We start from the raw sequence: 12,230 nt of genomic DNA on the forward strand, positions 1-12,230 counted from the left end.
ATATGTTAAATTTTTACAAGTTTTAAATAAAGCATTATTAAAAGGTTATATCTAAATAAACTTTTAAAATTGTTACATTTAATTTAATAATAACATATATAAATATTTTAATGATTTAAATTTTTTTTTATTATAAATTTTTATTTGTTTAATATAAAATAATATCTATATCAATATTTGATTATTTAATATAATATTTAATATTTAAGCTCTTGTCAATGAATGGCTGAACTCATAATTACTAACATATTTAAAAGAAAAATATATATGTATTTGAATATTCAGATCAAAATTAAGCTAACAATTGTAGATTTTTTATAAAGATGATTGTAAAGCTATTATGAGAAAAATAAATTTTTACAAGTGGCTGTAAAATACAATTTTATAGCACATAAATTTTTTAAAAAATAGCAAAATAAAGATAGCTGAGCAAAAATTGTAGTTGGCAAAGCAGTAAGAAGGTTGTCCTAAACAATGCGTAAATCTATAAATAGAGGATTAAAAGGTAAGCTCAATTAATATAATTTTTTTACTCAAGCTCATTTTACAGAAACCTTAGAAATTCTCACAATAAATTTTTTTTCTTTCTTTTTTTCTTTCCTCTTTTTTGAATTCAATAATAACTTTGATTTTTAGATGATTTTAAATATTATGAAGATGGAGATTGAAAAATATCATAAAATAATAAATATAAAGGGATTTATATATAACCAGCAGAATAAAAATCTTATTAGATATGTGATAAAATTTTAAACTTATAAAGATGAAAGTTTGATCATAATTCTGATCAATTTTTTTCATACTGAAAAATTGGTGGTAGTTAAAGAAAGTCCTCATCATTATTGTTAGATTCATTTTTTACAATGATGAAAGTAGAAAGATTCCAATTCTATCATGGAGCCTTTTGCAGTGCAAATTGATAAGAATTTGGAATTGTTCAACTAAAGTCCTATTACTTAATAAGTGGTGTATTAATTTCTTTTGTCTTAGGTTTTATTTGGGACCGTTTTTTTACTACTTTTAAAAATAGGTTTTTAGCACAAAAATTTCTAATTCGAGAAATTTTCATGCTGAAAAACTGCTTTAGAAAGCAGTAAGAAAGCTATCCCAAACACAGTCTTAATTTGGCCAGTAAACCAGTTTCCTCTTTTTCAGTCATCAAGAATAACAGGAGTTCTATATGAGCTTTGAATCAAATCCGAACAATTTATTATATAGACCATAAAATTATATAGATCAACATGACTCAATTAAACCAAATTTGACCTACTTAGCACAATTATCACAACACAAATCCATCTAACTCAAATCCAAACAAAATTTCAAGAAAGTTTTGAGTTGATTTTGAGTTATTTGGGTCAACTCTGACTTGAATGAATGGTTATTGAGTCAACTCAAATTTGAATTTAATTGGTCCTATCTTATCAAATAGTTATGTGATTTTGCTTCAAAAATAATTTTTTTTAAAAAAGGCAAATTATTTGCCTTATATATTAGAGATTTTTTTCAAGAAAGAATTATGTCAATATGGCATAACAATTTTTTTTTTTATTAATAGGAGTTTTAAAACATATGAATCTATATTAAAATAAGTGCAATACAAAAATAATTTATATTGCACTCATTTTAAAACATATCTAATAGCTTTAGAGCTCATCATATAATTTTTTTGTCAGAATATATTGGCATAAATAATCAACTAATTATTGTGTTTCTTGTTATCTTGAAGTAAATTAAAATATTTTAAATTAAGTTTTATTCAAATTTCGATGAACATTTTTTCTTTTAAAAGTAAGTCCGACTCTTTTAATGGCAAAGAGCAAAATGCCAAGTGAAGGAGAAATTATTTGGTGCTGATGTGAGGTCATCGGGTCGTCGGGCCACCACACGGCTACAATGTATTGGAGTCTGGACGTAGACCGCACTAAATAATTTCTTCGGACTCCGGTAAGGCCCTTCGTATATTAATTTCGATGATGTCACTTCATTTCTTTAATAGCATTATTACCATAATGAAAGCTTGAATTATATTCATTTTCAAAGGTGCTATGAGCTCTTCCTATCTTCTTGATAAGAGTAGGGTGAAGAAAGCCTATCTATAAATACAAATCAATCCCCTTTATCAAATTCTTCCCTCATGAAAAGATTAAAAAAAAAATAAAGGATTTAATATTTTTATTTCTTATAGTGTGGGAATATTGTATTAAAATGGTCCCTTTTTAACTATATTTAAATGTAACATTTACTCTTAGGTTTCATTTGAAATAACTTTGTCACAGCTTTGCTTTTTAAACCGCAACCATAGCTTCTGTTTGTCGTCCGACTCTTTGAATGGCAAAGAGCAAAATGCCAAGTGAAGGAGAAATTATTTGGTGCTGATGTGAGGTCATCGGGTCATCGGGCCACCACACGTCTACAAGGTATTGGAGTCTGGACATAAACCGCACTAAATAATTTATCCGCACTAAATAATGAAAGCTTGAATTCTATTCATTTTCAAAGGTGCTATGAGCTCTTCCTATCTTCTTGATAAGAGTAGGGTGAAGAAAGCCTATCTATAAATACAAATCAATCCCCTTTATCAAATTCTTCCCTCATGAAAAGATTAAAAAAAAAATAAAGGATTTAATATTTTTATTTCTTATAGTGTGGGAATATTGTATTAAAATGGTCCTTTTTTAACTATATTTAAATGTGACATTTACTCTTAGGCTTCATTTGAAATAACTTTGTCACAGGCTCACAACTTTGTTTTTTAAACCGCAACCATATAGTCTCTGTTTGTCATTGCTTCTGAATATACTAGGAAGCTAGTTTTTTACATTAGCTTTCAAAGAAGTTACTTTCTCCACAGCAGATTTACAATCACCTTTACAGTAAGCTACAACTACCCCAAACGAACCCTCAATAGGACGAGAGATTATTAGGTGCGGATCAGTGCGGATGGGGAGAACCGTCCGCACAAGCATTGGGTACCTAGTGGTATCCGCACTAGCTACTGCTAGATATCCAATGCTTGTGCGGACGGTGCGCACTCCACACCTAATAATTTTTCCATTAGAACATAATAGAGGGAAAGATTCATGTAGATGACCCCATATAGTGGAATAAAAGCCGGTTGTTTTTATTTTTATTATATTTTCTTATAGTATGGGAAGACCATTTAATTTATGGAGAAGGAATCAATTATACCTAATAACAAACCAATGCTGAGTAGGTTTTTGTCACTTTGTTTAGTTCCTACTGAGAGGATGATGATAAACTCCTATTCTCACAGTGCCCAAACAGTATAATAAATAATAATATCGTATTCATAGAATTTAAAATCAAAATATTATAATTTCTAACTGCCTACAAAAATTATAATATTTTACAATATTGCCGAATTTAACTACAAACTCAGACTAATAAAATCATCAGATTAAAAAAAAACAGAAGAAGAAGAAGAAAAGTGTTATCACTTGACCGCCTCCGGCCATAGCTACCCACCGAACCACCGTAGCCACCGGTCACTGCTTGCAGCCCACCGCATCCGCTGCCGGTCTCCATCATCGTAGTCACCATTGTAGCTTTCTGCCGTCGGCCGCCGCCACCTTGCTGCCGCAAGTACAACCTTTTTACAATTTTCATTATATTCCTTTTATTTTAAAACTAAACCAAAAGAAGTTGCATTCCTTTTATATTCATCGAAATAATTCTAAAATATTTTTTTGCAATATATTCTTTTTTAACTATATTCCGTTTATGCTGCATTTTTTTTAGGAAATCAAACTGCCACTTAATAAAATAAGGTTTTCTTTTTATTGCAAATAGCTGGTCTCCGGTTGGGCAAATTATTACGTCCGGTGTCCGGATTCATCCGGACACCAATCCAGACACGCCACATAACCAAAATACACCGGATCTAAATGTATTTAAATGACGTGGTGCGTCCGAATTGAATGTCCGGATGTCCGATTACACCGGACGTAATAATTCACCCTCTGGTTGAGCTATAAACCCAATGGGGCTCAGGATGGGGACTGAAGAGAAAAAGGGCAGAATTGGGCCCGGCCATGTCGTTGTCATAAGGCCCACTGTTCAACCAAATCTTATCCAAAGACTGTGGCTGTGGGCTTAGACAAAACCTAGAGAGAAGATTTTGCCATTTTGGAATAAAAAATATAAATTAAATTAATAAAATAGACACACTTCACAAAATATTCCATGTTATCCATCTGCGTTTCTACCCTTTTTTTTTTAAATGAAATAATTTTTTTATTTCAAAGCTTCTTAATATTAATTTTGTTACAATTTTTATTATAAAATACTTATAAAGGAAAAATAAGATATACAAATTTTAAATTATAAGACAGATAAATTTTTTAAAGAATTTTGGATATAAAATTTTAGTATAATTTTAACGGCTTCGTTGAAGTTTTTTGTAAGATTTTAATAAAAATATATGAATTTCGGGAAATCTTATTTGCAAATTAACCAAAATTTTTAATTTGGATAAAAATTAGGCAAATTAAATATTATTAATAGAATTTTGATTGGATTTAACTGACCAAACCTATATTATCAGCCACGGACCAAAGGTTTTTTTACTTCTTATTATTATTTTTTTTTATTGAGGGTTGGGGAATAAAAATGATAGAGAAAGCGAAAGATTCCATGTAGTCCTATTTTATATATACAAGTCATCATTTTTTTCTGCCACTTGGCATTTATTTGAAGAGGTTCTATATTTTTTTGAGAATCACAATGCCTTGATTTACGGTCAAAATAAGTGCATTAATAGGCAAATTATTGCGTCTGGTGTCCGGATTCGTCGGGACACCAATCTGGTGTCACCATGTCACCAAAATACACCTGGACCCAGTGTATTTGGGTCACGTGGCGTCACCGGATTGGATGTCCGTACATCCGGTAACCGGACGCAATAATTCGCCGCATTAATAAGATGAATTCTTGGATACCAAAAGTAATTCATTATGAGTTTAAATAAGTTCAAATCAAATACTTGGAACTAAAATAAAAAATGGTGAATTATTGATTGAAAGATTAGTCGATCTCTGAAATTTGCATTCTTATAGTCAAAATCAAATGCTTGAAGAGATAATCAAGCAACTTAAGATCGCTCAATTTTGATATCATTAAGGCACTTAAATGCTAAATAAACAGTCTAAAAAAATTAATATAGGCATTTGTTGGAGTGATATAAACTTTTGATTAAATTTATCAAAATGTCACCCTAAAATACTATAAATAAATATTCAAGTAGGCTTGAGTTTTGAGAGAGTTTGAAGTTTTGAAGAATACTAAAAATTTACTTAATATTTGACGCTGATGATTATTGCCACTTGCCGCTGCCATATGATCAATGTCTCTTGGCTACCATCATAGATCACCATGATGGCTAAATTCATCTAACAACTTTCAATCAATCATAGTAATCTATTCACCATCATCTAACCTTTATTGTTTCATTGTTTCTATCTGATCATCATCACCCAACTTATGTCACCCAGCTATCCTCATACAATTGTTGCATCCTGGAATATTCACGGTGGTAGAGAAATATAAAGTTTAACATCTTAGCGTTGTACAAAGATCCAACACACAAACATATGAAAGAGAGGGTGTAATATTCATAAGTGACACTAAGATTTTTTACGTGGAAAACCTTGAAAAGGGGGAAAACTACGGATTGAAAGAATCCACTGTTATTTGCAGTCGATTACAAATGAGGATCTTCCTTGGGGGAAGGTATTACCTTGATATAATAATTATACATCATATAAAGTGTATTACAAGATGAGACTTGAAAGAATCACTATTGATATGTTTGTTTCATTAGCAAAATCATAATCGGTGGGCGATGGATGTCGTGAGGACCATAGTCGGCGGGCAATAGTGGCAAGAAAGACTGTTATCTGATGACAGATGTTAGAAAGACCATAGTCGATGGGCGACAATGGTCAGAAAGACTGTTGTCTGGAGAAGGTGGTCAAAAGAATTGTAGTCGATTAGCGACGGAGGTCGGAAGTCCGACGATGGGCGGAAGTCCAGCATTAGGCAGAATTTCAACGATGGATAAAAGTTCAGCGTTAGATAAAAGTCCAACGGATGTCTGACGATGGGTGAAAGTCTGGCGATGGACAAAATTCTGGTGACAGGCGGAAGTTCGACGTTGGGTAGAACTTTAATGAAAGTCCGGTGACTAACAGAAGTTCGGAGACTGGTGGAAGTCCAGAGTCGTGTAGAAATATGGCGACGGGCCGAAGTACGGTGTCGGGTAGAAGTCCGACAAAAGTCCATCGATAGGCAGAAGTCTAGCAAAGGGAAAAAGTCCGACATCGGGTAGAAATCCAGCGATAGGCGGAAGTCCGACGAAAGTCCGGCCACGGGCGGAAGTTTGGCAACGGGCGAAAGTTTTAACAGGTAGAAATCCGGTGATGGGCGGAAGTCCAGCTTCGGGTAGAAGTCCGACGAAAATACGATGACGGACGGTGACCAAGAGTTGGTCGATGAGGAGCTTGGTGGCAAGAGAAATCTCTAATTTCTCTTCCTCTCATTTCTTCTTTTTGTCCTTGCTTTGGACCCCTTCAATGAGGAATGAGTGATCTATTTATAGTTTTCTGAGAGTAGCATGACCGGTATATAGGAGAGAGATCAAGGGTAATTTGGGAGTAGTTTGAATGGACGATCGATGTTGATCCCCTTCATCATGGACTGTTTACTGAGCATTTGAATGTCTTAATGATATCGTAATTTGACAATCATAGCCTCATTGGATTTGTCTCGTCGAGCCGCTCGATTCGACTATAAGCATGTCACGTTTGAAAACCGTTTGGTAATCCAAAATATGGTTTGAACCTTCCAAATGTGCTACAAGTCTTTGATTTGGACTTATTTGAGCTTGAATTGAGTCGAATTTGATGTCGTTGGGTTTGTATTTCCGAGACGTTCAGTTCGACTGCAAGTTTGTTGAAATCAGAGTTCCGTTGATCCATGATTTAATTTTTGAAGTTCCCAACTTTATTTTTTAGCTTGAGATTCGTGCCCGATCAAGATAATTTTTTGATGATATATCAATAATCATCATCATCAGAACTAAAACCACTCAAATGTTACATCTGTGCCACTTTTTCTCTCCCTCCCTCTCACATTCACATAAATACAAATTTGAATTACATACTTTATATTCTCATCTTGACCAATTAAGAGTAAGAATATATTCTTATCATCTACATATATAGTGAATCATTTTAAATGGGCTATCCACATATAAATATTGAGATCTACTATATTTTTTCGATTTAGAATGACTTTCTTACTAATTTATAAAACTGTTGCAGGGAACGAAACCTTTTAAAACTTCATAGTAAAAAAATATCTTTAAAAGCAGTGAAAAAAACAGTTGATTAAAAAAAAAATTGAGCTTATTGTTCGAAGCGAAGTCTAAAGAGACTACTTAATTACTTCTTTTTAAAATAATTTTTTATTAAAAAAATTATTTGAATTAAAAAATTTTATAATAATAAATTACTTTAAAAATTAATAAAAAAATTATTCCAAACAAAATCTAAGACACCAAAAGCTAACACAAGTGTCAAAAAGACAAATTATAATCAGATTGGGCTGATCTTTAAATAAATTAATATGAACGACAAACAGCTCAACATTTATCCGTACAAGACCCATTCATATTTATTTTTTTATATAATTAAATAAATTTAAATACATTTTCAGAAGTTCAACATATAAGAAAATGAAATAGAAGTATGATGCATGTTTATTTATATTGATAAATATGCTGAGTTGTTATATATCAAATAACTTATTAATTTTTTCTAATGACTCAATTACTTAATAACTTATTCTATATCCTTGTATAACTTTTCAATATTGTATATATATTAAAATTTATGTATATTAATAAAAGTATAAATCCAAATAAAATATTAAATAATATATAATAGGGGTGTCAATATTTGACACGACTCGAAAATTTCGGGTTATGGTCAACCTGTTTGAGAAACGGGTCAGATTCGGATTGACCTGAAAATCCGAAATCAACCCGATTTGACCTAGACGACCGTTTCCTACTCTCTGTCCGTCCTATCTCGTCTGAAGAGATGTCGCGTCAGCCGTCAGTCGCATCCGCCAGCCATCTGCTAGCCACATCAAGCCGAATAGCTGATAGGGTCACATCCGCCATCCGCGTCAGCCTCGTCCATCGTCACTGCCTCGCCGTCTGATCCGTTCGATTGATCAGAAGTAGTGACGGGACCTCGACAACTCGCTATCTTCGTGCGCTTCTTCCTCCCTTTCGTGAGCTTCTTCAGCAAAATCCTGTAAGTGCGTGCCGGGTCAGGTCAACCCAGAAACTAGACAGGTGGGGTCAAGGTTGAACAAACTGACTCGTTTGCAAAAACGGGCATGAGTCAGGTTCAAGTCAACCCAAATAGGGTCGGATCAATTCTAGGTTTGATCCAAACCCAAATCGCAACCTGAATTTGACACCCCTAAATTATGTATGGGTTAAATTTCAAAAGTCCCGAAAGTATTTGTATAAGATCATTTTAGTCCCAAATTATAACGATGTTCCAATTCATTCTCTTGACTATATAAAATTGATCCAAAATGATCTTTTTAGACAAAAGCTTCAATTGGGACGATTTTTTTACTGCTTTCTAAAACAAATTTTTAGTATAAAAAATTTTAACTAAAATTTTTTGTAGTAGAAAAGGGTTTTATAGAGCATTAAGAAAGTTGTTCCAAATAAAGACTAAATTGAAATCAATTTTGTAAAACCGAGAAACTAAATTCGAATCAATTGCATACACAATTATAACTTTAGGGACTATTTTAGATCAATTTATATAATTGAAGAACTAAATTAAAACAACATAATATTCTGAGATTAAATTAATCATACACGAATAACCGGGAACCACTTTGATATATATATGATCCTGTCAATTTTAATTTAAATCTATAAATCTAACTAAGTCTAATAATAAAACTATATGTTTAAATTAATAGCATCAAATATATAATTAATTCTACTCAATAAAAATTTAAAAATAAATTTCTACAAAATTTCAAAATTTGTGTCAGGTTCAAATTCAGCTCTAACTAAACAAACTTGAATAAAATGGACCTTAGATCAATTCAATCTATTTAACACTAATTTATTTTATATAAAAGAAAAGAGAGAATGAGTTAAATCACAATAATAACTTCTATATTCTTTCTCAACAAGTCACACATAAAATGAATTCTTTCACTTCATGTGTACTATATATAAATATATATATATATATATTTCATTTTATATGTCCCATAAAAGCATTCACCTCACAAATATATCAATAAAAAATAAAAAAATAAAAACTAAGTGGGAGAATATTTAGGTGGCATAGGATTCCTCATAATGGTTAGATTATTTTTATTTTATTAAAAAAATTGATCCCAATATTCTTAAATTAGTTATATCATAATGATAAAATAAATACTCACAATAATAAAATAGATATTTAAATAAAAATTTTAAATTTCTTGTAATTTTAAATATTTATTTAATACTCCTAAATATTTTATATTATATCATTAAACCAACCATCTAAAGGACTGATCCTATGACTGAAAAGAAAAATCATTATTTTAAGATATCTAAATACAAAATATACAGTGAACTTCAAAATTTATTTATTTTAATTAGTGTAATTCATAATTTATAAAATATTAACTTAGAATTTTACTTTTTATAATAAAACATATATATTTAAATGAGAATTTGATTTTTAATAAAATATAATAAAAAAATTATATAATTAATCCCACTTATCTTGATCAGTTGGCTGAGAGTTTTGACTACCAGTCAAAATATTGAATTTGAGTCTAATATATGTGATGTGCGTATGAATTTATCTGATTTGACCTAAATGTTCACTCTAAAAAAATTTGAAGATGTTATTGCACTAAAATATTTTTGGATTAACTAGTGAATAAAATAAAATAAAATAAAATAAAACTGTCCTTCATCAACATAACCGCACTTTGATCAATTGATTTGACAATCCACCTACCAACCCCCTCACTTAACCTATTTCTTATCGAAAAACTCAATGCAAATTAATCCATTTTTTTGGGAAAATATGCAAATTAATCCTGAAATTTAATCTAAGATGTCTTAAATTGGCAGATCAAATATATTTCAGCATTTAATTTTCTCAAAAAAACAGGGAAAATAAAGCAACAAAATCCCAGTTTGGATTAGATTAGATTTGTTTCAAAGATTAGACATCGGCACTGAGAAAGAAGTGCAGAGGGTTTCACAAAACCTTCATGCTTTTCTCCATTGGAGCCTTTCCCAATTCCCTCACAACTAACACAACGAGAACCCAAACTTTATACAAAAGACAAAAGTTCCGAATCAAACTAAAAGAAAAATCAAAACTTTTTCTTGTGTATTTACTTTGCAGTTATTTTTTCACAATGCCCGTACCTCAAGTGAAGTTCTCCTGGTTCTTCGCAGAGAGCCGCTTTAGGAACTCGTAGGTAGTGATCATGGTGGTAGCGGACAGCGACATGGACGCCCATCTCGGCCCCAAACCTCTGTAACAAGCCATCCATCCTCCTTCCTTCAACAAGCTCTTCACCGCCCGCCCAATCGTCATTCTCCTTTTTCCTTCTTCCTCGCACCCATCCATCACCTGCATCCTGGTCTTGATCGTGTCCAGTGGCATCGTCACGAGCGCCGCTGCTCCTCCGGCAATGGCCGCGCTCGTCCCCTGAACCACAGCCACCGTTCCACAATCCGGCTTAAATCCGGCGGCGGAATCTCGACTGCGGCTTAACCAATACCCCATTCCGCTCCATATGATTCTCTGAGAAACAGAATAGGAAGCCCACCACACGGCGTTCGATGGCGCATAGATCAGGATCGACATCCCGAAGCCGCGGTAAAGGCCGCGGAGGCCATCGGAGGTTAGTATCTTTCGGAAGGCGTCGACGCCGCCGCGGTACTTAAACGGCGAATCTCCCTGAACCATGAGACGCTGGCTGACGACGTCGATAGGCGTCCAGATGACCTGCGCGGCAACGGCAGCGCTGAGGCCGGCAGCAGCGTTGGAGGCGGCGGCGGCCGCTGTCTCCGTCATACCGAGGCGGATGGCGGCAGTGCCTACGCTGCTCTTGGTGACCTCAAGCGCAGCCATGTAGAGAGCGCGGGCGGGGATGGTGCCGGTGAGGGAAGTGACGAAACCGCGATAGAAACCGCGGGGGCCTTCGTGGCGAAGGATGTAGGTTACGGTGCGGAAGCAAGAAAGCGGGGTGTGGGAGACCTGGAGCCGCGTTTTGAGGACGACGGCAGGGTATAGCGCTGCTGAAACGCCGGAGAAGAGGGCGGCGCCTAGAAAGAAGAATCTCGACTTGTCAAGCATCTCCCAGTCGATTTCAGCAGGAAGGTGGATCTCCGCCGGTGACGGATCCTCCTCCTCCTCCGCCGCTGCCGTCAGGTTCATCTCGTTAGTCTCCACTTTTCTATCTTCAGCTATATATAACCGGCCTACCCTTCATATCTACGGCAGTTGTAGAATCGTAAACCTAACCCTAACCATAATTCTCAGCTATCTATGTACATCTAATCGATCTAGAGATTTGTGAATTGAGCGAGTAATCTTGTCAGTACTCACAGGAGATGCGGCGTCTCTCGTGAGGAATACCTTATTCCGATGTGCTTCCCGGCGGCGGGCGTGGAAAACATCTCCGCTGGCGATTACCAGCAGGGTGGCGCTCCAGATCTAGGGTTAGGGGTGGCGGCGGAGATGGGAAAGCTTGAAGAGGTTAGGGGAAGTGTAAGAAAAGCAGCGGGGGGGAAAAAAGGGCAAAAAGATTTGCTGGCGTGGAGAAGTGAAGGGTGAGTTATGATATTTTTTAGTAACCAGGGTGGTTTGTGCATATTAATTTTTATTCGGCCTGCGGCGTCATCCACTTCGGTGTGATTGACACGTGTCCGTTACCTGTTCGAAGAGAGATGGTACCAAGGCACCCTGGGAGGTTGAGCGCTGTGCGTGGCGCTTCGCCCTATCTGGATCCGCTTCGTGGAAATCGTTTCGTACGATTAATTACCGGCATTTCCAGGTAAAGTAAATGTATGAGTGGACCGATTTTTAAAATATATTATCTTCCATTATGGTTAATTTAATTGATAAATATATATTTCCCTAAAATAAAAT

General features: G+C 34.4%; 1 protein-coding gene across 1 annotated transcript; it reads right to left on the reverse strand.

The window, feature by feature from the left end:
• Positions 1 to 10,241: 10,241 nt before the first annotated feature.
• Positions 10,242 to 11,930, reverse strand: LOC110116396 (solute carrier family 25 member 44). The gene has a single exon (XM_020849939.2). The coding sequence runs from the start codon at positions 11,514 to 11,516 to the stop codon at positions 10,500 to 10,502; it is 1,017 nt and encodes a 338-aa protein (XP_020705598.1). The 5' UTR covers positions 11,517 to 11,930; the 3' UTR covers positions 10,242 to 10,499.
• Between the last annotated feature and the right edge of the window lie 300 nt (positions 11,931 to 12,230).

Source organism: Dendrobium catenatum, unplaced genomic scaffold (genome assembly GCF_001605985.2).
Source record: "Dendrobium catenatum unplaced genomic scaffold, ASM160598v2 fragScaff_scaffold_1617, whole genome shotgun sequence".
In the NCBI taxonomy this organism is placed as follows: Eukaryota; Viridiplantae; Streptophyta; class Magnoliopsida; order Asparagales; family Orchidaceae; genus Dendrobium; species Dendrobium catenatum.